Source organism: Hyla sarda, chromosome 4 (assembly GCF_029499605.1).
Source record: "Hyla sarda isolate aHylSar1 chromosome 4, aHylSar1.hap1, whole genome shotgun sequence".
Taxonomy (NCBI): domain Eukaryota; kingdom Metazoa; phylum Chordata; class Amphibia; order Anura; family Hylidae; genus Hyla; species Hyla sarda.
The window spans coordinates 365,551,449-365,579,128 of record NC_079192.1 but is presented as its reverse complement, the minus strand read 5'-3'; the positions used below and the strand labels follow the sequence as shown (position 1 = coordinate 365,579,128).

Genomic DNA, 27,680 nt, shown 5'->3' with positions numbered 1-27,680 from the left:
TGGAGAATGTTCTTCCCTTTTTGATAAGGAGACTAAATTGGATATTTATAGGAATATTTGTTGGGACAAGTAAAATAGGCTCTTACTCTCTCCTGCACGCTGAGTCAATGCCTACATTTACTACATCTGTCAGTGCTATCCCTGCAAGAGGCATGAGCAGCAGCATCTTCATGTTGGAGTACATGATGATGATGTTTTTACAGCCAGTGTTTCAACTTGACATGAATCATTACCAAAGGGATGTACACTACTTCTTGAACAGCTAGGTTGATGCATATGTAAGCTGTGCCGTTTCTTTGACAGACACCATGAGCCCAGATGCCATGAACTTCTGGGACACCAGATTAAACCATTGGCCAAAACTTAGTGTTCTGTCTTCTCCATCTTCCAGTGTATCATCAGAGTGTTTAGTGCAGCAGTAGGTGTCGTCACCCTTAAGCAAACAAGATTATCTGCCAGCAACAGAGGAAGAACGGACATTTATTAAAATGAAACAGGCATGGATAGACTGTATCATCATCCCCCCAGCTGTCCACATGCTACAACTACCACCAGCCCACCACCTCCACCTGCTGTCTACTGGCTACCACAACTACCACCAGTCCACCCTTGCCTTCTGTCCACTGGGTACTACCACTACCATTTGTCTACCAATGCCTGCTTTCCTCTGGGTACAGCTACCATCAGTCCTCCACTGCCTGCTTTCAGCTAGCTACAACTATATCGTTTTACCACTGCCTGCTGTATCCTGGCTACTACACCTATCACTTGTCCACCACTGCCTGCTGTCGGCTGGTTACTAAAACTACCACCAGTCAACCACTTCCTGCTGTACTATGGCACTATAGCTCCAGACCACCACTGCCTGCTGTGACCTGGCTACTACAACTACCAACAGTCCTCCACTGCCTGCTTTCTGCTGGATACTACAACTACCACCAGTACACCATGGTCCGCTGTCACATGGCTAAAACTATATCAATAGCCAACTACTGCCTAATGTCCACTGGCTACAACTATCACTAGTCCTCCATTGCATGCTGTCCACTGGCTACAGCTACCACAAGACCATCCTTTAGCAACTCCCGCAAGGAAGAATTTTTGGACCACTATGAAAAAGCCATTGTATTCAGGTGCCACACTCAAAACCCTTTGCTACTCTAAAAAAGGAAGAATTTTTTAAATGCTTGGAAAAGGTCATTGAGTCTTCTGATACTTACGTGTGCATTTTAACACTGGCAGTCATCTGCTAACTAAAAAGGACACTTTATACACAATTATTTTAGTTTTAAAAGCATATAAAATCCACTAGTGCAGTGTGTTTTAAAACAGGCTATTAGTTTCCATGGGTTACTGCATGTCACCGTAACTATGACATTAAATGGGCACTGTCAGGTACAAAAACCTTTGATATGTTGTAAAGCAATAGGTTTTGCAATTGCATTCATTAGAAATTTTTCAGTATTTTATAATGAAAAAGCCATTCAAACAACTGCCTCCCCTGACTGCTTGGACACATACTAGTCCTGCTGTGTCCATGCATCATCACCTATGTCATGTTCACACTTCCTTGATTTACTGCTGTGAGCACAGGGCTCACAGCTGGAGGAAAAATCCTTCCACTGTCAGCTTGTGTCCCGCTACTCTCAGTGAGGACAAGCTGGGAGTTGTAGTTTTGCTTATGCTAAGGGAGATGTGAGCAGACAGCATACTGAGTGAGGGGGCGGAGACCTGCACAGTGAGGCCACGCCCCTTCCTTTTGAGAGGAATTGAGACTAGTGAGCTAAATTAAAAGTGTAATAAAAAATAAATAAAGGTGCTAGACACATAAAAATTAGATGCTACATGGTCAGGATTAGGTACTGAGTGATATATTAAAAAAATATATTTTGTTGGATCTGACAGGTACGCTTTATATATTTTTTTCTTATATCAACTGGCTCCAGAAAGTTAAACAGATTTGTAAATTACTTCTATTAAAAAATCTTAATCCTTCTAATAATTATCAGCTGCTGAAGTTGAGTTGTTCTTTTCTGTCGTACAACAGTGCTCTCTGCTGACATCTCTGCTTGTCTCGGGAACTGCACATAGTAGAAGAGGATTGCAATGGGGATTTGCTTCTACTCTGGACAGTTCCAGAGACAGGTGTCACCAGAGAGCACTTAGACAGAAAATAACTCAACTTGAACAGCTCATAAGTACTGAAAGGATTAAGATTCTTTAATAGAAGTAATTTACAAATCTGTTTAACTTTCCGGAGCCAGTTGATATATATAAAGTTTTTTTCCTAGTTAACCCCTTTAACTTAGCTTTTAAACTACTTTAAACTACTTGAATACACTCATTGCATGTTTGGTTAGAACTGATTTGCTGTAAACCAAATCTTTTTGAAAAGTTAAGCGAGTTGGCGAAATCAAGGCTATGTTCAAAGGGTGAAATGTCCTTATGGAAAATTTCTGAGCAGACATTCCACCGAACATGGAGCGCCAGCAGAACATGCTGGAGCTAGGACCACTTGGAAATGCACAGTTTCATGGACAGCATTGCATTTTCTTGCCGAATCCGCTGAAACATGTCTATTTTTTCTGCAGATGACGGAATAGGAAATTCCACAGCAGAAACATCTAGCAAGTAAATTCTGCCATGTGAACAGTGCAGCAGAATCCCATTGAAATCATTTGGACTCTGCACGGAAATTCCGCTGTGTGAACATGGCCTAACTTTTCAATAGTTTACTTAACTCTAATAGAATAAACCTGCTTTCTCAGCCTATGCAGGATGATTGACAACTTTCTCTGTATCAGTGTGTGCACAGGGAAGATTGTCATCTGTAATCAAAAATGCATGTATAAAATAAAATATGCCCCAAAATGTTACACTTTGTAAGCAGGGCCTTAGTTTACGCTTACTAATAAAGTCACAAGATACTGATCAAAATGTAGCCATGTGAAGGTGGCCTTGGGCTATGTTCACACAGCATATTTTGAGGCACAACATTTGCATTTTTTGGAACGGAAATGTGACCTGTGTATTACATCTCATAATACACATAAAAAAAAAACAATGTGTATATAGCCCTTTGTCACCAAAAAATTTAAAAGCAAGAGCTAAAAACAACATAAAAAACAGAGAGTAATTCATAGGTGAGGAGTAGAAGCATTTTCTGGAGCTGTGCATAAGAGTATGACATGAACAAGCCTATTTGTCATCATTTTGCTTGATACAGAAGTTCTTACAGCAGATTGAAAACCAGAATAGTTGATATTTTAGAAATTATAGGTTTCTGCCAGTTGCCTAATCTTTGCTATAGAATTTATTAGGAAACTGACATACCTGAGTAGAAAAACACATAAATCAACATTTTGTAATTTTTTTTTGCTGTTTCTTTTAAAGGTTGACTGTACGAGCTGAATGTCCTATGCATTTAGAAGATTTCCCTATGGATGCTCATGCCTGTCCCTTAAAGTTTGGAAGTTGTGAGTATTCCAAAAAAGTTTTACAATCTTATAAAGGGTTTTCATTTTCTTTTTAGAAAAGAAATGATGATTATCATAAAAGCTTAAAGTATTATTTCATTTTGAAGTACAATTAAAGGATATGCAGCTTTATAATATACTTTTATACCTTTGTTTCAAAACAAGACTGAATAACATCAGCAGTCTTAAAGCAATTGCCACGTGTTGAAATAGTGGTCGTTTTTCCCATAAATAAACCTAAAATAGACCAATTTTTTTAGGTCCAAGGGCTGTGTCTGATATTGCAGCCCAGTCCTAGTATTTATATAAACATGCATATATCACAATTTTTATAATATATCATTATTTTATATGAAAAATTTATATATTTCTTAATCAGAAAATGTACTTTCATATAACTATATTATTATTATTATGAATTACATTTTTGACAGTCATATTACTTTGTATTTAGAGTTTCTTAGATAAAATTGAGGGGAAAAAATACTTGAAATAGACAATAGCTGGATCCTTATTTTTAGCTTGGAAGCCTATCATGTCTCGTTGATTATATGACCTTCCACGTACAGTGATGGGATGGATAATCCTAATCAATCATAAACAGCTTACAGAAATTGGCTTTTCAATGTAGAGAAATGTCCTTGAACCTTAGAGGACATGCAAAGTTAATGTATGTTGCTTTGCCCTAAAACCAGGGTTCCATGATCAACGCGTTTCCCTAAATGATGATCGCACTCAAATGGCTGCTGTTAACAGCAGCCATGACCTCGTTTAATGTCGCTGATATTTACTATTAACCTTTAATCGATACTGATCTCTGCATCTAAAGTATCTGTGGGGCTTGAGGGGACTCATCAGAATAACTGCAGCCCAACTGCTGGGATCTCACCTGCTCCTGGCCAGCTCCAATGATCTTCTTCTATGGTCAGCCTTCTGGCAGACCCTAGAAGTAAATCGCTGATATCACTGATCAACAGGTGACATTACTGATGACTATACATAGCACTAAACAGTATTAGCAATCAAAAGATTGCTATAAAAAGTCCCCTATTGGGACTTAAAAAATATATAAAATAAAAAGTAAAATGTCTAAATATGAATAATTATTAAATTACCTTTCTCTCTATTGAGCTATTTTCCTTTTCCCATTGGATTTACCGGAGCCTTCATAGCAGAATTGATAAGGTTATCTAGTGATATTACCACATTTCTGTTCTGCTCCATACTACCAATTCTATCAGAAGTCATGTGTGATTTTTGTTTATTGTCACTTTATCCTTCTTTTTATGGCACGGCATTTCGCGCTATCTCACTTGTTGTACTACCTTATGTTACCATTTGCTTTGGGATTATGTTTATATAAAAATTTTCTATAAAAATTTACAAATTTTTTTTTTTTTTGATTACCCTGTTTTTCATTTTTACAAATAAAAAAAATTATAATAAAACAATAACATTTATAAACATATCTGGTTTTCAGTGTGCAAAAATGTCCTAACTATTAAAGTATAATAGTAAGGATCCAGTATGGGGAATGGCATAAACTTAAAGGGGTACTACCGTGCTGTCAACTTATCCCCTATCTAAAGGATAGCGAATAAGTTGCCTGACCGTGGGGGGGAACCCCGCGATCTCGCACGCAGCACCCCGCTCTCATCAGGCCCCGTAGCGAACATCACTCCGGGTCTGATGACTGCCGATCACGGGGCCGGAGTATAGTGATGTCACGGCTCCGCCCCTCGTGTGACATCACGCTCCGCCCCCTCAATGTAAGTATATGGCAGGTGGCGAGACAGCTGTCTCGCACCTGCCATAGACTTGCATTGAGGGGGCGGAGTGTGACATCACACGGGGTGGAGCTGTGACGTCACGATCACCGGCCCCGTCATCAGACCCGGAGTGGATGTTCGCTCCGGGGCCTGATGAGATCGGGGTGCTGCATGCAAGATAGCCGGGTTCCCCCGCGATCAGGCAACTTATCCCCTATCCTTTAGATAGGGGATAAGTTGTCAGCACGGTAGTAGCCCTTTAAAAAAAATACCAAAATTGCAAATTTTTGGTCATATCACATCCCAGATAAATGGAATAAATAGTGATCAAAAAGTCACATATACAGAAACATGGTAATGATAAAAACTACAAATCATAGTTTATATATAGTTTATAAGATTATCGTTTTAATCATTTTGAACCACAGAATAGAGATAACATATAATTTTTCCCATATAAGTGTACTGTGTAAAACCGGAACCCCCCAAAATTTCTAGATTTCAGTTACATTTTTTGATACAAATAATAATTGTTTTTATTGTGCTGTACATTTTATGATAAAAAAAATGAATTATTACAAAGTGAAATTGATGATACAAATAACACGCAAAATTGAAAATTGGCTGTGTTCTCAAAGCCAAAATGGGCTGTATCTATAAGGGGTGAACACTTAAAAAAAATTTGAGGTAGAAGGGCTATAATTTTTTTTTACTTTTTATAAATTTTAAGTATAAGAAGACAAGTGGTATGTGGTTGTATGTGTTTGTTATTTCCCCCATGTAGCCATTAATATGACAAATGTCCCTAAACATTGCATATCTGCAGCTGTGGCCTATAGGATCAGTGCTCAGGGAATAAATATACAATATATATGAGGGAAGGGAGAGCTGCAGACACTAAAAAGTAATTTTAACCTTGTTTACAAAAAGGTATAAAACTCAGTTGGCAGGTGGTTTTATTTTCTATTTTTCATTACATTGGACTTATCTATTGCTTTTGTAATGTACACATTACATACCATATTGACAATATCATCTGAAAACTGAACAATCCTAGTAAAATTGTTGGTGCTGTTTCAAACAATTGTCTTATAACAGACTTGTGTCATTTTATATATTTAAAGGTCATCATCACCATACATAAGGACATCTTTGTGTTTTAGTCTTATAACCTCCCTGTTAAAATAAAGTCTAAAATGTCTCAATTATATGTGCAAATGTCACATTCTTAAACCTATAAGTTAATACAAATTTTATTTTTCTTCCCAAGCCTGTTTTTATCAATCACAGGTTCAATCATTTCCTTTTTCTTTTTAACATTGTACCACTTGGAGAGATGCCAGCTAATAAATACGAATACACATTCTAAAAGTATATTCTTTTTATTTTTATTTTTTTTTATAATAAAGGTTGGTAAATAATAGTGATAAAGTTGTAAATAAGGCTACTTTCACACTATAAAATTCGTTAAACAGATCCGTTATAAACGTCTGTTAGAAAAGCTTTAAAAAGGATGTTAAACGTCCGTTACAAAATCCCATTAAAGTCTATGGGATTTTTTGATTATCCGTTATGACCTGTTATAGTCCGTCATGACTAACAGACGTTAGTTGTGATGGAAGAATTAACGGGACATGCACTCATTTTTCTTCTGTCACAACAAACAGATAAATTACCGGACGTTATTTTTAACATTGAAGTCTATGGCAAATGGATGAGCCTTTTCGTCATCCGTTTGCACATGGTTTATAAGATACGTTATTACTTCTGAGAAAGCTCAGAAGAGGTGACATCAGCAGACTCCTGCAGTGCTGATGGACAACTACTACTCCCATCATGGAACAGAGTCTATTCCATGATGGGGGTTGTAGTACAGGGGTTGAGGGATTGATCACACAGATTTCACTTCTGAGACCCGATGCGATCCGAAGTTATTAAGCACTGTAGTGGGCGGCATGCTCCGCAACCCTGCGATGTATCGTGTGTTCTAACTTTCATTTTTGAATCCCCCGCAGGGAGCCCTGAATGGCCGGTACTGAGGAACCATTCAGGGCTCTCGCGGGTTTTTAAAATGAACATTGTGAGTGGCAGCGAGGGCCATATGTATATTAAAAGCACTGTGGGGGACAAGATATATAGCGCTGCAGGGGGGGGGCAGGCATATAGCCTATATATCTAGCCCCCCAGCGCATTTATAATATGCCCCCTGCAGCCCATTAATAAAGATATGACCGCCGCCGGCGCATTTATAAATATATACCCCCTGCCCGCACATTGATAAATATATACCCCTTTCCCGCGCATTAATAAATATATACCCCCTGCAGTGCATATATAATGTGTCCCCCGCAGTGCATGTATAATGTACCCTCCGCAGCCCACGTATAATATACCCAGCGCAGCACATTTATATACATATGCCACCACAGCGCTATATGTGAAAAGCATTCTAGCAGCAGCCTCAGCCGGCCCGATGCTGCTGATAGAAATAATTTTCATACATAGCGCTTATGTGGTGGCATATGTATATAGATGCGCTGTGGGGGGCAGATAACACTATATGTCTGCCCCCCCAGTGCATCTATATACATATACCCCTGCAGCGCTATGAATGAAAAGTATATCTATTAGCAGAGCATAGTGCCAGCAGCCGTATATTATACACGTGCTGCGGAGGGCACATTATACATGCGCTGCGGGGGACACATTATATATGCGCTATATATATGCATTATAAATGCGCTGGGGGCCCACAGCGCTTTTAATATACATATGCCCCCCCCCCTCGCTACTCACAATGTTCATTTCTAAATCCCCCGGCAGGAGCCCTGGTTGGCTCCTCAGTACCGGCCATTCAGGGCTCCCCACGGGGGATTTAAAAATGAAAGTTACACAATACATCGCAGGACCATGCCGCCCGCTGCCCTGCTTAATTACTTCTGATCGCATTGGGTCTCAGAAGTGAGACACGGTGCGATCAATCCCTCAGCCCCTGTACTACAACCCCCATTATGGAACAGACTCTGTTCCATGATGGGGGTAGTAGTACAAACACTAATGTAGCCTCCCTAGCTGTCTGCAGACTCCCACAGCCAGGGAATTACTACTCCCATCATGGAAAGAAGTATGTTCCATGATGGGAGTAGTAGTAGTCCCGGCTGTGGGAGTCTATAGGCAGAGGTGTTATGGCTATACATGAGGGATATTATAACGGGTCTTAATGGATGAATATTTATTCAGCCGTAAGCACCTGTTATTTCATCCGTTATTATACATCCATTTTTACAAAGAAAACAGACATTTAATAACGGATGAATGGTCATAGTGTGAAAGGAGCCCGAGGATTAAAAGCTATTTCACATATAATAATAAAAAAAAATGACATTTTTAAGGTTTTTATAGAAACAAACTCTAAAGTATTGCTTCAGGAAACAAACGGGCCACATAACATTAAAGGAACTTTTTTGGGCTATGTTTCCCTTAGATGCAAACATGAGGACATCATTTGGAGCAGTCACCCACTTTGTGTCTCAGTGCATATTAATAACCAAAAATTGGGGATAAATATATAACCAAAGTAAAGATTTGGGGTCCTACACTAATACTGAAAGCACCAATAATGGACACCAAAACACATATAGTAGATTAAATGACAATTTTTATTAATTAACAAAGCAAAAAATATTTAGAAAAGATTAAAAGGAGCAACAACAGTCAGACTAAAAACTTGTTGCTAGGAGTTTCCACAATACTATAAATAAAGCAGTATGAGGCTAATTCATTTCATATTGCTGTTTCACACAGAGTGTGCTTTTTCATACTCCCTGAAGAAGCACACTCTGTGTGAAACGGCGTAGGAGTAACTAGTTGTTCACTGGTAAGGAGCTTGGCCACATCATTGTTGGCATGTTGCATGTGAGACTGTCTCAGCTTACTTAGGCTTTCCTCCTGAGGACCCAGAGATAAGTATATACCGAAGTTTCCCTGGTCTTACTCTGTTGGTCCTGTCTGATATATTCCCACGTGACATTCCATGTGCATCGTGCATGCTCAGCACATCTCCTTTCCTGTCTTTTCCACTTTAATATTGTATATGTGCTGCTCATATTTGCACTTTATGCCCTTATATATTGGTTTACAATGTGATGGATACTTATGTACAATATGATATGAATTAGCCTCATACTGCTTTATTTATAGTATTGTGGAAACTCCTAGCAGCAAGTTTTTAGTCTGACTGTTGTTGCTTCTTTTAATCTTTTCTATATATGTTTTGCTTTGTTAATTAATTAAAATTGTCATTTAATCTACTATAAGTGTTTTGGTGTCCATTATTGGTGTTTTCAGTGCAAACTAAGTCTAGTCTTTTGTTAAAGAGGTACTCTTTTTTTCGAATCAACTGGTGGAAGAAAGTTAAAAAGATCTGTAAATTACTTCTGCTAAAAAGTTCTAATCCTTTAAGTACTTATCAGCTGCTTTATAATACAGCGGAAGTTTTTTGTGCTTTATGATACAGAGGAAGTGTTCTCTGCTGACACCTCTGTTCATGTCAGGAACTGTCCAGGAAATGACCATTGCAAACCTATCCTGCTCTGGACAGTTCCTGACATGGACAGAGGTGTCAGCAGAGAGCACCGTGGACAGACAGAAAATAAATTAAAAAAGAAAATAACTTCCTCTGTAGTATACAGCAGCTGATAAGTACAGTGGATTAAAAAATAATAATAATTCCACCGGAGTACCCACTTAGGGCCACAGACAATAATTCATATAGGGTAGGAGAAAACAGGTGAATATGAAAAATATAATTCTCTCAGCTCACCTCCTCCACGGTCTGCAAGGACTCGAGCCCGGCCCGGCTTAGTACTTGTAAGTAAATGAAGAAAGGGTAGTCCAGCAATACCTTTAAAATGTAGATCCTTTGTTGAGCTTTTCGTTAAAATGCAGAGCACACGCCATCCACCTTCACCTAGTCAGCAAACCTCTCCTATGGACACGTTTCGAATGCATGCGCATTCTTGATCACCACACCACCTGTGTGGTCCTCACCTCCTAAATAGTAAGTTCAGAAGGGATGAGCACTAACTTCAGGGAGACTTGTATGAAAACACCCTTTGTGTTCTTTAAAACTTCACCCAAAAACAGGTTAACTTTAAAACATACTATTGCATGAAATATTGATGCGTTATACATTTATGTCATATGCAATTAGGAACCGTTATGCTGCATGTATCCTAGACTGACAGTGGAATCGGCAATAAACGCATCATGTGTACAGCTTCAATGTTTCAACACAATTACACTGAGCAATTCTTTGTTATAAGATTCACAAGAGATGCAGTATTCACACGATGGTTTAGACCATGTTGCAAGTGCTGTTTCTTGTTTAAAAAATTAACAACTTAGAACAAATAATAAGATGAATTCTAGTAGTGCAACATCAGTTCTCTCCGTATGTTCAGACCGTGCGGTATTCTGGTGCGCAGGGTGAACTGACAGAAGGCTTCCCGACTGAACAGTTTTCTTTGTATGTCACCACCCCTCATGGGCTTCTTTACCCTCTCAATGCTGTATGCCACAAAAATTCTTAATGCTACCATTCTGAACCTGTGCAAAATGTTAGGATGCACCCGACTTGTTCCTGTTACTTTCAGTTTTAACAACGTCATATAAGTGTTCACGAATTCTGACCTTTAATGAACGCGAGGTGTATCCCACATATCTCAGTCTATAAGCGTTGCATTCAATTATGTACACAACATTTGTCACATTACAATAGATATATTGTTTAATGCTGTATCTCTGATTTTCTGTATTGCCAATGAAATCTTTGCACACTTTAGCTACGTCACATAATTTGCAGCGGTTGGCTCCACATTTGAAGAAACCTTTGTTTCTCAGCCACGTGTTTACACCCTGCGTTTCTGAGACAACTACACTGGGTGACAGACTATCTTTCAAGGTACAGGCCTTTTTGGGCACTACTTCCACGCCTTGTGCCAGGAAACCTGCTAATATTTCATCATATTTCAAAAGGTACAGATGTTTGTTGATTAGATGTGTTTGAAGTGTGGATTTTATGTAATAGCCAGTACTGGTTTCTGTATTCTATTGTATTTTTGTTCATTTGTATTATGCTTTTTTGTTTTTTTGTTGTTTGTCAACAAATCTTCTCTGCTTTTGTTTTGGACAATGTTCAATGCTCTGTTAAATTGTTTGTGACTGTAGCCCCTTTTTAGCAATCTACTCTCCAATTGTTTTGCCTCTTCCAAAAATGTGGAGTGTGATGTGCAGTTACGCTTTAACCTAGTCAGCTCTCCAACTGGAATGGCTCTTATGGTTTGTATGGGATGATTTCTATTGGCCCGTAAGATTGTGTTTCCTGATATTGGTTTTCGGTATGTGGAACTTTGTATTGTTTGTCCTGGTGTGCCTGTTAGTTGAAGATGAAAAAGGGGTATTACCTCCCCCTATGCGTCCGATAGTGTCCAGCCGGGGTTCCTTACTAGAGATATTATCTATCTGGCTAGATCAAATTCTTCAGCCACTTGTCCGCCGGGTGCCAGGATACCTGCAAGATTCCAGGGATGTGTTGTGCAATTTGGGTGGTTTGCTGTGGCAGCCTGGGTGGTGCTGGCTTACCTGTGATGTTGTATTGTTATACACTTGCATACCCTGGCCAGTAGCCATGCAAGCCCTTGAACACCACCTAGACAATCACAGCAATTACACCAATGATCTACGTGAGTTCATCAAACAAGTCACATGGTTTTTGATGTCACACAATTTTTTCAGTTTTGACAGTCAGTTCTTCATTCAGCGCAGTGGGGTGTCAATGGGGGCCAGACATTCCCCCTCTTTGGCAAACCTCACAATGTCTTTTTGGGAGGAGATCACCATTTTTTCCAGCCACAATCCGTTTGCCACCCATGTACAGTGGTATGGAAGATTCATAGATGATCTTCTCCTCATTTGGAGAGGGGATATATCTTCCATACCACTGTACATGGAATATCTAAACGATAACCAGTTTAATTTGAAGTTCACTCAACATGTAGACCCAGTTACAGTCAACTTTTTAGATCTTCAACTAACAGGCACACCAGGACAAACAATACAAAGTTCCACATACCGAAAACCAATATCAGGAAACACAATCTTACGGGCCAATAGCAATCATCCCATACAAACCATAAGAACCATTCCAGTTGGAGAGCTGACTAGGTTAAAGCGTAACTGCACATCACACTCCACATTTTTGGAAGAGGCAAAACAATTTGAGAGTAGATTGCTAAAAAGGGGCTACAGTCACAAACAATTTAACAGAGCATTGAACATTGTCCAAAACAAAAGCAGAGAAGATTTGGTGACAAACAACAAAAAAACAAAAAAGCATAATACAAATGAACAAAAATACAATAGAATACAGAAACCAGTACTGGCTATTACATACAATCCACACTTCAAAGACATCAGAGATCTAATCAACAAACATCTGTACCTTTTGAAAGATGATGAAATATTAGCAGGTTTCCTGGCACAAGGGGTGGCAGTAGTGCCCAAAAAGGCCTGTACCTTGAAAGATAGTCTGTCACCCAGTGTAGTTGTCTCAGAAACGCAGGGTGTAAACACGTGGCTGAGAAACAATGGTTTCTTCAAATGTGGAGCCAACCGCTGCAAATTATGTGAAGTAGATAAAGTGTGCAAAGATTTTGTTGGCAATACAGAAAATCAGAGATACAGCATTAAACAATATATCTATTGTAATGTGACAAATGTTGTGTACATAATTGAATGCACCGCTTGTAGCCTGAGATATGTGGGATGCACCTCGCGTTCATTAAAGGTCAGAATTCGTGAACACTTATACGACGATGTTAAAACTGAAAGTAACAGGAACAAGTCGGGTGCATCCTTACATTTTGCACAGGTTCACAATGGTAGCATTAAGAATTTTGTGGCATACGGCATTGAGAGGGTAAAGAAGCCCATGAGGGGTGGTGACATACAAAGAAAACTGTTCAGTCGGGAAGCCTTCTGTCAGTTCACCCTGCGCAACGGAATGCCGCACGGTCTGAACATACGGAGAGAACTGATGTTGCACTACTAGAATTCATCTTCGTATTATTTGTTCTAAGTTGTTCATTTTTTCAACAAGAAACAGCACTTGCCACATGGTCTAAACCATCGTGTGAACACAGCATCTCTTGTGAATCTTATGACAAAGAATTGCACAGTGTAATTGTGTTGAAACATTGAAGCTGTACACATGATGCGTTTATTGCCGATTCCACTGTCAGTTTAGGATACACGCAGCATAACGGTTCCTATTTGCATATGACATAAATGGATAAAGGCATCAATATTTCATGCAATAGTATGTTTTAAAGTTAACCTGTTTTTGGGTGAAGTTTTAAAGAACACAAAGGGTGTTTTCATACAAGTCTCCCTGAAGTTAGTGCTCATCCCTCCTGAACTTACTATTTAGGAGGTGAGGACCACACAGGTGGTGTGGTGATCAAGAACGCGCATGCGTTCGAAGCGCGTCCATAGGAGAGGTTTGCTGACTAGGTGAAGGTGGATGGTGTGTGCTCTGCATTTTAACGAAAAGCTCAATAAAGGATCTACATTTTAAAGGTATTGCTGGACTACAGGAGAAAACAGGACATGAAGCAAGAAGCAGTTATGAAAAATAATGTCCATGTCTGAGATAGGTTGTGAACTGCAGTTTTTACTCATGATGGGAAAAAATTAATTAAAAAAAATATGCGGCAGAATTTTCTTGCAGAAACAGCATGTGTTGCAAAAAACAAAACAAAATCTGTGCGGGAATTTAAATATAGCTGGAAAAATGGTGCATATTTTCCTATGAGCAGACACACAGGAATACCCGGTGGCAGCTCTGTGTGCGAAGTGAGGTTTGCAGGTGGGCCCAGCGCGTTGGTATGACTCACACATGGGATCTCTATCTGCTAATAGGGGAATGTGTAGTATATTTCCCGCTGTGCAGCAGATTATGCGTAGCGTGAAATGCACTGCACATAGGCTGTGTGGGACCATAACCTGATTGAAAATTAAAAATTTCAATAAATTAGCAGTTTTGCTGATTTTTCTGCAGAAATGTTGCAAATCCACAGCTGAATTAGCAATGGAAAGTCTGCAACACAACCGTACCCAAATCTGTACAATTTGGTTCAGATTCTCCACTGTGGGTTTTAGTATGAAAATGACTCAGATTTTCTGCTGAGGAATATCAACAGCATATCTGCCGCATGTGGTACATACAGAACCCTATTTTAATATGTATCAAAATATTGAATTGTTATTTTTTTAAATACAGATGCATATACGAGAGCTGAAGTTGTGTATATCTGGACACGAGAACCGTCACAGTCGGTGGTAGTCGCAGAAGATGGCTCCAGGTTAAATCAATACGATCTGCTAGGTCAAACGGTGGCATCTGGAATTGTTCAATCTAGTACAGGTTTGTGAATATTTGTGCCTAACCTTCACATTTTGTACGCTTTACATTCTATTGACTGCTCTTGTCTAAAGGAATAGAATCTCACTCCGGCAGCAGATGAGTTGCTACGGCAACAAGAGAAAATCTAATGATCAATTATTGTCCAATACTATCATTTTCAGGCTTAGTTAATCCTGGTAATGATGCCCTTTTCAACATCTGAAACAAAAAGAAAAGGGCAGATTATAAATAGTAAGGGAATAAGTAGATTTTGGGGCTGTTTAGATTGCTAGAAATAATTGTCATTTATTCTAAATTGCCATTGTTTTGAGAAATGTACATGCTGTTCTGATTTTGGCATTGCAATTTTCATTGTGAAGTTAAATAAGCATGTGACTGCTACTCATCATTGTAATAAGAAAAGTGTATTTCAAGGAGACACAATTTAATGTACCGTGTAAACCAAAACAAACAGGGAGCCTAGTTTATATCACGGTGACATCGTCTTATGACCTTGAAGATGTCATCTTGCCTTACTATGTCTCAGCCATAGCAAATTGCTTGTAGGTTCTATGGAAGAGGAAAAATGTATAGCATGATTGCGAAAATAAGCAAATAAAAATACCAGACGTCACAGTTTAAAATAATCTACTTATACTAGAGATGGGTAAATAATACAAGTCTCCTATACTGTCTGGCTTAAAAAAAAAAATACTTGTGTTTATTGTTTAATTGCTAATTATGAATAAGACAGCATCTTTTGACTTTCCATTTGTTGTAAATATTTTGCATACTGAATCTAAACAGGCTTACAAATCTGTGTGGATTAATTTCTTAAAGGGGTATGCCACTGGCCAGCGTTTGGAAGTAAATGTTCTGAACGCTGTTTTTGCGCTGCGGGGGTCGGCCACATACCTTGTGACAAAAATTACTTGCATTGAGGGGGGCATGATCATGACATCATGAGGGGCATGGCTGACCCCTGCAGCGAGAACACAGCGTTCGGAACATTTACTTCTGAATGCTGGCCAGTGGAGTACCCCTTTAACCCCTTTCTGATCCATGACGTACATGTACATCATGATGAGTCAGGTAAGGGGAATATGGCACGGACGTGTGAGCCAGGTATGCGTCATAACCGACAGTAATGGACATCAGAATGGCTTTGATGTCCATTATTTAAATGCTGTAATTAAAAGCGATCATGGCTTTTACACCATAAATGCCGGTAATCCCTAGTTTCTAGGAGACCTATCGGTAGCTCCCCAATGTTTCTGTGGAAGAACGGGGATTTACCTATCCTTCCTGGTGTTCAGTGGGTTGGCAATTGCTAAAGTCGAGTGCTGACATCATAGATCAATGTAATACAATAGCATTGCATGGATTAATGTAAGCCATCTACTGATGGCTTATACTGTATATATTTGGTGTCGCCTCATGTGTAATTGTCCATACTATTAAATTATCACATTCCTGATCCTGCACGGTGAATGGCGTAAATGCTAAAAAATTCCAAGCTACTAAATTTTATCTTTTTTTAAGCTCTAATACAACGTTGTCAGAGGAAAATTAAAAAAGTTATGGGTCTTAGAGTATGAAGAGGAAGAAAATGTAAGCCAAAAAAATAAAAAATAAAATAAAATTCACTGGGTCATGAAAGGAATAATGTATATTAATTTATTTTTGATACAGAGTTCTAAATCCCCTGCACACATAGGCGTGCGCACAGGGTGTGCCGGGTGTGCCCAGGCACACCCTAATCACCGCGGCCGCGGAGCAAAAGGGGCAGCTGCCCCGGGCCCTGTAATTCCTGGGGGCCCAAAAGCAGCTCGCCCCTTTTGCCCCATGGGCCCTGATAAAGCTGATAAAGGCTGGCGGGCCAGGTGTCAGGGGCCCGGACAAAATGTTAGTGGGAGGGGGCCCGGTTTTGCGCCACACGCTACCTTTTTATGTTCGCCGCCGCCCCCGTCACTCATACCCAGGCAGCCAGTACCGCAATGGCTGTCTGGGAGATGGTCATGTGACGTGATGTGCGACGTCACGGGCGGCATCATAGAGAGGAGCAGAGCAGAGAGAGTCTCCCGCTCCTCTCAGTCCCCACACGGCCGCTTCCAGGATCAAGGCCGCAGCAGGGGACCCACCGCCGGATATGTGAGTATGTATAATGTGTGTGTGTGGTGTGTGTATGTGTATGGGGGGATTTATTATATAGTGTGAGGGGGAATTTATTATATAATGTGAGGAGGGATTTATTATATAATGTGAGGAGGGATTTATTATATAATGTGAGAAAGGAGGAAATTATACATGTGAGGGGAGGATATTGATTATTATAATCCTCCCCTCACATATATGTAACATCTCTCCCTCACATGTATAATCTGATAACCCCTTCACATGTATAATCTGATAATCCCCTCACATGTATAATCTGATAATCCCCTCACATGTATAATCTGATAATCCCCTCACATGTATAATCTGATAACCCCCTCCTCACATATAATCTGATTATGATATTATATATGTGAAGGGATAATCAATGTAAGGAGGGGGTTATCAGATTATACATGTGAGGGGGAGATGTTACATATATGTGAGGGGAGGATTTTAATAATCAATATCCTCCCCTCACTTGCATAATCTGATAATCCCCTCCCCCTGTACGTATCCTGAAATGATCCTGAGTTATATCCTGTATTATACTCCAGAGCTGTACTCACTATTCTGCTGGTGGGGTCACTGTGTACATTCATTACATTACTTATCCTGTACTGATGCTGAGTTATATCCTGTATTATACTCCAGAGCTGTACTCACTATTCTGCTGGTGAGGTCACTGTGTACATACATTACATTACTTATCCTGTACTGATGCTGAGTTATATCCTGTATTATACTCCAGAGCTGTACTCACTATTCTGCTGGTGAGGTCACTGTGTACATACATTACATTACTTATCCTGTACTGATGCTGAGTTATATCCTGTATTATACTCCAGAGCTGTACTCACTATTCTGCTGGTGAGGTCACTGTGTACATACATTACATTACTCATCCTGTACTGATCCTGAGTTATATCCTGTATTATACTCCAGAGCTGTACTCACTATTCTGCTGGTGAGGTCACTGTGTACATACATTACATTACTTATCCTGTACTGATCCTGAGTTATATCCTGTATTATACTCCAGAGCTGTACTCACTATTCTGCTGGTGAGGTGACTGTGTACATACATTACATTACTGATCCTGTACTGATCCTGAGTGTGTGTGGGATGGGGGTGGGGCATCGGGGGGCCCCAAAAAAATTGCTTGCCCAGGGTCCAATCAAAATTAAAGACGGCCCTGTCCATTATGCATACTGTACAGCAATCATACATCCATTATACATACACTGTACAGCAATCATACATCCATTATACATACTGTACAGCAATCATACATCCATTATACATACACTGTACAGCAATCATACATACACTGTACAGCAATCATACATCCATTATACATACACTGTACAGCAAGCATACCTCCATTATACATACACTGTACAGCAATCATACATCCATTATACATACACTGTACAGCAATCATACATCCATTATACATACACTGTACAGCAATCATACATCCATTATACATACACTGTACAACAATCATACCTCCATTATACATACACTGTGTCTGTGACTGTACAGCAATCATACATCCAATCCATTATTAATGGATTGGATGTATGATTGCTGTACAGTCACAGTGTATGTATAATGGAGGTATGATTGCTGTACAGTGTATGTATAATGGATGTATGATTGCTGTACAGTGTATGTATAATGGAGCCTCCAATCCCCAAAAAAAAGCCTCCAATCCAAAAAAAGTTTTAATAAAGTTTTTCATTTTGTTTGTATTGATATTTATATGAGTGTAGGTCTGTTTATGTATGTGTGCATGCAAGCAAGAGTGTGTGTGTGTGTGTGTGTGTGTGTATATATATATATATATATATACACACATAAACACACACAAGCGTGCGCAGCTTGAGTTTGTGCTTTAGGGTGCACACTCTAATGCAATAGGCTGCGCACGCCTATGCCTGCACAGATACAGAATTAAATGATACCACACAGAAAACTTCAATCCATCATTATTGGAAGGCTACTTTAGAATAGGTTGCTTGGCAAAATACTTTTTTCTTTTTAACCTAGCCCCCACTCCCCACATTATTCCTCTTCCCCAGCCCCAAAGCAAAAGCCCCCTTCCCCCTTGCTGCTCTGATTTTTCTTTTATAAAGGGTTTTCCGACACATTTAAAATAAGCATATGGCAATACAACAATAGAGAAGGGTAGGGGAATAAAAAAAATAAATAAAAAAAAATAATTACCCTCCGTTCACACTCGTTCTCATTTTACTGCTCCACTGTACTGCTCAGCCAAAAGGACTTAGAGATCACATGCAACAACAAGTGCACATGGCCACTGAAGCTTAAAATGTATACATAATCATCTGGCAGATATTTACAGCTCCAGAGATGATAATATTTTCATGACGTGGCTGATATATTCTTCTTAAACAAAAGGCATTTGGGATATTTACAGATTTAAATCTAGAAAGGGAAATTATATTTATTTAGTTATTTGTTTTTCAGAAAATATCAACCACTTTGTTAGTGCAATGTTTATAATACTGATATAGAACTTTCCTTATACTTTACTTATGTCAGATAGTACAATTTTTATGATGAGCCTCTAAGACACTTTATACAACCTTATAAACACTATGGGTATGCAAAGGCACCCATTAATTTATGAATATGTGTTAAGGCGTTATTTATTACTCATGAAGTATGACTCACTTGTGTGATTATGCTCATATTGACAGATATTTTTAGTTAAATCTATTATATTTGATAATTATATAACCATCATGCTACAGCGAGAGCACCAGATTGTAATTGCTTGAGCTAAATTTCCCAGGCATTAGTTAGTGTATATAAAATCTGAATATATTCATAAATACATCTACAAATGAAAATACAACTATGTAAACAACTGATTCCATACAGAACACACAGCTTTGTATATAATCAGTTTAATAAATTTAGGTGATACATTCATACTGAAATGTGGGTTTTCTGTTTCCATTATCTGATTGTATATTATTTTTATTTTACTACGTTTTATTCAGATAAACATCTTGCCTGAGATGTTTTTAATATGCTTTACAGCAAGCTTAAAGGAGTACTCCGCCCCTAGACATCTTATCCCCTATCCAAAGGATAGGGGATAAGATGTCAGATCGCGGGGGTCCCGCTGCTGGGGACCCCCGGGATCTCGGCTGCAGCACCTGCCTCAACGGCTTCCAGCAAAGCTGGAGGCTTCGGATCCCGACCATGTGAGTGAAAGAGCGTGACGTCACGACTCCGCCCCCGTGTGATGTCATGCCCCGTCCCTCAATGCAAGTCTATGGGAGGGGCCATGGCAGCCGTTACACCCCCTCCCATAGGCTTGCATTGAGGGGGCGGATTGTGATGTCACACGGGGGCAGAGCCGTGATGTCACATCGCTCTGGCCCCGTGATCGACCGTAATCAGACCTGGAGCGAACACGCTCCGGGACTGATTTTAACGGGGTGCAGCGTGCAAGATCCTTTGGATAGGGGATAAGATGTCTAAGTGGCAGAGTACCTCTTTAATGGACACAGATGCAGTGTTCTGAAGCTGACCCTATTAATTTGTAGGGATCAGGTTTCTAGGCATGCACTGGAACATGTGCAGAGTGAAGGCTAAGCTCTGAACACAACATATTGTGAAGATCCTGCCTTATCTATATACTGTTGTCACCTGCATGCTAGAAAGTGATCAGTACAGAACAAGTCCCATAATAGTATTAATTATGATAACTGCAAGACCCCCTCACCAGGAGATGCAGAGCGGAAGGTATTTACTCCACAAGAATTTTTTGTTGACATATAAGTAACATGAGTAACAAGATTAATTGGAATAGCTCCAGCTGTTTGGAAGTGATGCTGGAACATATACATACACACAAACACACCTTAAGGTTGCACATCAATGTTTGAGGTCATTAAAGACTGATGTAAATGGTAATTTTATGTTTACATAGTAAGCTTGCGTAAATACACCCACATTGCATATTTTATTCAAACATATATTAGTATATTGGTATTTGGATACATTTGTTAAAAAAAAAGACTAACAAGGGAACTGCTCATTGCCATGAACTGCTCACCAGATGGGTCACTTTCATCTGCATGTATACATGCTAATGAACAAATTTGGGCACAGCTGCGATCTCTCTGCCAGCCCATCCCTTCCAGCTCTCATTGCTCAAATGACTCATTTGAGGAGGAAGGGGTCTGGTGTTCAGTCACCATCTTGTCATCTAATAATTGAGACTTGAGCTCCATCTGCTCATAATGGGAATTAGGAGGAGGTAAACTGGTAGTGATCACTGATTTACATGAGAGCTACCATGAACTATTTATTCACATAAATAGTTGCCATAGGGATTAAGAGTTGACCCATGTATACTAGATAGCAGAGGTGGTTTGTGCCTACTACATGTACCTTTTGACAAACTTCAGATGCCTATAATGTATAGTGACAGCAAATGAAAGGATGAATTCACCAGCAGCAGAGAGAACGTGTGGTCCGGTAACTTTGACAACTATACTGCATCGGAAGACTTTCACGAAATTTCAGGCACTGCCCCACTGCCCCGTTCCAGAGTTTTAGTGGAAATCCTCCTGCCTCATACAAAGTACATGTTATTCAACAGTTTTTCAAGCATTACTGTAACCTTAGAAGAGGCATTGTATCCTAATGTGCTCCCCTCAAGTACCGTACCATTAGGCTAGCTCTTGGTCTCAACATTTTATTGTATTATTTTTGTCCCCATATTGAGATCACTTCTTTGTCACAGTAATCTAAAATTTCACCACAAGCCTTCAAATTACTCTTTTTTGATAGTAACAATACACTGGATAGTATATAAATGGATATATTCATTCCAGTTGTATAAAATAAATATAATCTGGAAAATAATGGAATTGATGTGTTATTTCCTCTAGCATTACAGTTTGCTCAAATAAAGCCTATTTCTGGTACAATGAGAAGTTATTAAAGCTTCCAATATTCTTTCCATTGCACAGTTTTCGGATGTCTGCTTGCTATCATTCAACAGAAAGCGTCCTTGCCTACTTTTGTGGTCATGATGCGATCCTCAGGTGCATAGTTTCGACCTATAACTGTACTGTGCCTTATAAAGGGTCACGGTTGTTTTTAACTATACCATGGCAAGGACATATTTTTATTCCATTACCAAACAATGAAAACTTCTATACAATGAAACATAAAATGGTGAAAAATGTATACAGCGAGTATATAATAATAATGTTTTATACCTTAAGAGATATGTACAGTAAACTGCACATATTTGATGCACAGGATTTAAAGCTGCAAATTTTATTCAGCAGATTTCAATGAAAATTTTATGACTGAACACAGCAATAAATCTGCAGCTTTAAATCCTTTGTATCAAATATTTGCAAAATACTGAACGTGTGAATACACCCTTAGGGTCTATTGACATATACAGTATCCTGTAGATATTGGATGCACAATATTTGAAGCTGCAGACTTTATGTTGCATATTTCAAAATAAACTAAATGACTGAACACAGCTTCAAATCCTTAATATCAAATATGCGAAGGATATTGTACGTGTGAAAACACCCTAAGGGTAGGGTCACACTTGCCTTATTTTGCGGAAAATTATCTTGCATATTTGCTGTGTATTTTTCTACCCATTGAAGTCAAAGTGTAGAAATATATGCAGCAGCAAATTCCCAGAAAAATATGCAGCAAAATATGGCACATGTAACCCGTCCCTTAGGGTGTATTCACACGTAGAGTATCATGTGCATATTATATGCACAGTATTTGAAGCTTAAGGTGTTATGCTGCAGATCAAATATGTGCAGGATACTATACATGTCAATAGACTCCTAAACTATAATGCTATAATCCTAAACTATAAAGGTTAGAAGAGAAATGTGTGTCAGCGCAAGACAATTAGATTAAAACACAATGATATGTTAGATTTTGCATGACGTCCACCTTTGACATTGATCTTGCTATTCCAAAGCTTTTATGTAGCAAGAACATTTGGGACTGGCTGAATGCTATAAAATATGTGTTCCTTGCTGCCATTTACAATTCCTCTCACAGTGCATATCTTGCCTGCTCGACAGACCATGCAGCATTTTCCAATGTGAGCAGCATTCACATGAAAGTGGCTAAGTCAATGGCAGCCACATTTACACTTGACAGATTTCAGATCTTTGGCTTTAACCTGTCATTGGTACACTTGATGAGAATGTGAAAGTGTTTCATCAACAGTATAAGTAGCTTTTGTGCTTGCTTGCAAGGATACATACAGTGGGGATCAAAAGTTTGGGCACCCCAGGTAAAAATTTGTATTAATGTGCATAAAGAAGCCAAGGAAAGATGGAAAAATCGCCAAAAGGCATCAAATTACAGATTAGACATTCTTATAATATGTCAACAAAAGTTAGATTTTATTTGCATCATTTACACTTTCAAAATAACAGAAAACAAAAAAAATGGCGCCTGCAAAAGTTTGGGCACCCTGCAGAGTTTATAGCATGCACTGCCCCCTTTGCAAAGCTGAGACCTGCCAGTGTCATGGATTGTTTTTAATCATCATCTGGGAAGACCAGGTGATGTCAATCTCAAAGGTTTTAAATGCCCAGACTCATCTGACCTTGCCCCAACAATCAGCACCATGGGTTCTTCTAAGCAGTTGTCCAGAAATCTGAAACTGAAAATAGTTGACGCTCACAAAGCTGGAGAAGGCTATAAGAAGATAGCAAAATGTTTTCAGATGTCAATATCCTCTGTTCGGAATGTAATTAAGAAATGGCAGTCATCAGGAACAGTGGAAGTTAAAGCAAGATCTGGAAGACCAAGAAAAATATCAGACAGAACAGCTCGCAGGATTGTGAGAAAAACAATTCAAAACCAACGTTTGACTGCACAATCCCTCCAGAAAGATCTGGCAGACACTGGAGTTGCGTAAACCATTCCACTATAAAGAGATACTTGTACAAATATGGTCTTCAGGAAAGAGTCATCAGAAGAAAACTTCTTCTATGTCCTCACCACAAAAATCAGCGTTTGAACTTTGCAAATGAACATATAGACAAGCCTGATGCATTTTGGAAACAAGTTCTGTGGACCGATGAGGTTAAAATTTTACTTTTTGGCTGGAATGAGCAAAGGTACGCTTGGATAGAAGGGGAACAGAATTTAATGAAAAGAACCTCTGTCCAACTGTTAAGAATGGGGGTGGATCGATCATGCTTTGGGGTTGTATTGAAGCCAGTGGCACAGGGAACATCTCACGAGTAGAAGGAAAAATGGATTCAATAACATTTCAGCAAATTTTAAATGCTAACTTGATGCCATCTGTGAAAAAGCTGAAGTTAAAGAGAGGATGGCTTCTACAAATGGAAAATGATCCTAAACACACCTCGAAATCCACGGGGGGATTACATCAAGAGGCGTAAACTGAAGGTTTTGCCATGGCCTTCACAATCTCCTGACCTGCGTGACAGACAGCCCAGAAATCTGAAAGAACTGGAAGACTTTTGTAAGGAAGAATGGACAAAGATACCTCAAACAAAAATTGAAAGACTCTTGGCTGGCTATAAAAAGCGTTTATAAGCTGTGATACTTGCCAAAGGGGGCAGTAAAAGATATTAACTCTGCAGGGTGCCCAAACTTTTGCAGACACCATTTTTTTGTTTTCTGTTATTTTGAAAGTGTAAATGATGGAAATAAAATCTAACTTTTGTTGACATATTATAAGAATGTCTAATCAGTAATTTGATACCTTTTGGAGATTTTTCCATCTTTCCTTGGCTTCTTTATGCACATTAATACAAATTTTTACCTGGGGTGCCCAAACTTTTGATCCTCACTGTAAATACTAAGGAGGAAATGGATAAGGAACCATCTTTACTTGAAAAAGATATTTAACCCCTTAACGACGCAGGACGTATATTTACGTCCTGCGCCGGCTCCCGCGATATGAAGCGGGATCGCGCCGCGATCCCGCATCATATCGCATCGGTCCCGGCGCTAATCAACGGCCGGGACCCGCGGCTAATACCACACATCGCCGATCGCGGCGATGTGCGGTATTAACCCTTTAGAAGCGGCGGTCAAAGCTGACCGCCGCTTCTAAAGTGAAAGTGAAAGTGACCCGGCTGCTCAGTCGGGCTGTTCGGGACCGCCGCGGTGAAATCGCGGCGTCCCGAACAGCTGATCGGACACCTGCCTCCCCGGTGTCCGATCGACGAATGACTGCTCCGTGCCTGAGATCCAGGCAGGAGCAGTCAAGCGCCGATAATGCTGATCACAGGCGTGTTAATGCACGCCAGTGATCAGCATTAGAGATCAGTGTGTGCAGTGTTATAGGTCCCTATGGGACCTATAACACTGCAAAAAAAATGTAAAAAAAAAGTGTTAATAAAGGTCATTTAACCCCTTCCCTAATAAAAGTTTGAATCACCCCCCTTTTCCCATAAAAAAAATAAAACAGTGTAAAAAAAATAAAAAATAAACATATGTGGTATCGCCGCGTGCGTAAATGTCCGAACTATAAAAATATATCATTAATTAAGCCGTACGGTCAATGGCGTACGCGCAAAAAATTCCAAAGTCCAAAAAAGCGTATTTTGGTCACTTTTTATATCATTAAAAAATGAATAAAAAGTGATCAAAAAGTCCGATCAAAACAAAAATCATACCAATAAAAACTTCAGATCACGGCGCAAAAAATGAGTCCTCATACCATCCCATACGTGGAAAAATAAAAAAGTTATAGGGGTCAGAAGATGACATTTTTAAACGTATAAATTTTCCTGCATGTAGTTATGATTTTTTCCAGAAGTGCGACAAAATCAAACCTATATAAGTAGGGTATCATTTTAACCGTATGGACCTACAGAATAATGATAAGGTGTAATTTTTACCGAAATATGCACTGCGTAGAAACGGAAGCCCCCAAAAGTTACAAAATGGCGTTTTTTTTTCGATTTTGTCGCACAATGATTTTTTTTTCCGTTTCGCCGTGCATTTTTGGGTAAAATGACTAATGTCACTGCAAAGTAGAATTGGCGACGCAAAAAATAAGCCATAATATGGATTTTTAGGTGGAAAATTGAAAGGGTTATGATTTTTAAAAGGTAAGGAGGAAAAAACGAAAGTGCAAAAATGGAAAAACCCTGAGTCCTTAAGGGGTTAACCCCTTCATGTTTTTTCATCCTTACCTTTAAAAAACCATAATTCTTTCAATTTTGCACCTAAAAATCCATATGATGGCTTATTTTTTGCGCCACCTACTTTGTAATGACATCAGTCATTTTACCCAAAAATCTACAGAGAAACGGAAAAAAATTCATTGTGCTACAAAATTGAAGAAAAAACACAATTTTGTAAATTTTGGGGGCTTCCGTTTCTACTCAGTACATTTTTCGGTAAAAATGACACTTTCTCTTTATTCTGTAGGTCCATACGGCTAAAATGATACCCTACTTATATAGATTTGTTTTTATTGTACTTCTGAAAAAAATCAAAACTACATGTAGGAAAATTTATATGTTTAAAATTGTCATCTTCTGACCCCTATACCTTTTTTATTTTTCTGCGTATGGGACGGTATGAGGGCTAATTTTTTGCGTCGTGATCTGAAGTTTTTATCGGTGGCACTATTTTTGTAATGATCGGACTTTTTGATCGCTTTTTATTCATTTTTTCATGATATAAAAAGTGACCAAAAATACGCTTTTTTGGACTTTGGAATTTTTTTGCGCATACGTCATTGACCGTACGGTTTAATTAATGATATATTTTTATAATTCGGACATTTCTGCACGCAAAGATACCAGATATGTTTATTTTTATTTTTATTTACACAGTTTTTTTTTTTTTATAGGAAAAGGGGGGTGATTCAAACTTTTATTAGGGAAGGGGTTAAATGATCTTTATTCACTTATTTTTTCACTTATTTTTTTGCAATGTTATAGCTCCCATAGGGACCTATAACACTGCACACACTGATCTTTTACATTGATCACTGGTTTCTCATAGGAATATTGAGATAAAGGAAGTATACCTGGAATGACTAGCCCTATCTAGCCATGTGCTTATATACACACCCCGCTTTTCCTTCTGATGGGTCTACTTAAATTCCTATTACATGAATTTGAACACAAAAACAAATTGTATTCACATAGTAAATAATTGGAAATTTGCGTTCATAATCTACTCTACATAGTGGATCTAGAGAGGGTTCAAAAACAGAGTTTAGCTGAGTACTTTTCACTGCTTGTTCTAGCAATTGGTGAGGTTCTCTGCACCCAAATTGCTGGTGATTAAAACTTTACAATGACATGTTGGGTGGGGGTGCTTGTAAGTTAGAATTCCAAAACTCTGGTCTAAATTTTTGGATAATAGGGAGAGTCATTGTGGGGTGAATGTTGAATTGAATGTTCCTGTACCACCCACAGAATACGTGGTGTGGCAGTGTGGCTGCTGGAGTGGCACATGTATGCCACTAATCTGGAAAAAGAAAGCATTTCTCCTGAAGTTGGATCTGAAATCCAAGAACAGGAGCTGGATGTGGGCATTGGGAAGAGCAACTTCCACTCCAGCTCTAATCTCCTGATGCTGGGAGTTGACTAGGTTTGTTAGAAGCCCTTGAGAAACCTCTGTGAGGAGAAGACTTGGTCTCTCAAGAAAGGGTTCCCAGTGTGAGACACAGGCTGGCCAGGTCAGTGGGAGCTACATCCTGGAGAAACCCCAGTCTAGTCAGACAGACCGGGCACTTGGGCTATGGAGCAGTAGGCTCGAAATTAATA

The 27,680-nt window shown here is 39.2% G+C and overlaps 1 protein-coding gene across 2 annotated transcripts in view; it reads left to right on the top strand.

Annotated features, from left to right (window-relative positions):
* The window catches only part of GABRA1 (gamma-aminobutyric acid type A receptor subunit alpha1), a 299,022-nt gene that overhangs the window by 188,568 nt on the left and 82,774 nt on the right, over nucleotides 1-27,680 (top strand). For both annotated transcript variants that reach the window (XM_056516667.1, XM_056516668.1), the window contains 2 exons: nucleotides 3,394-3,476; nucleotides 14,586-14,729. In XM_056516667.1, the coding sequence (XP_056372642.1) occupies nucleotides 3,394-3,476; nucleotides 14,586-14,729 (227 nt within the window). The remainder of the gene's footprint in view (nucleotides 1-3,393; nucleotides 3,477-14,585; nucleotides 14,730-27,680) is intronic.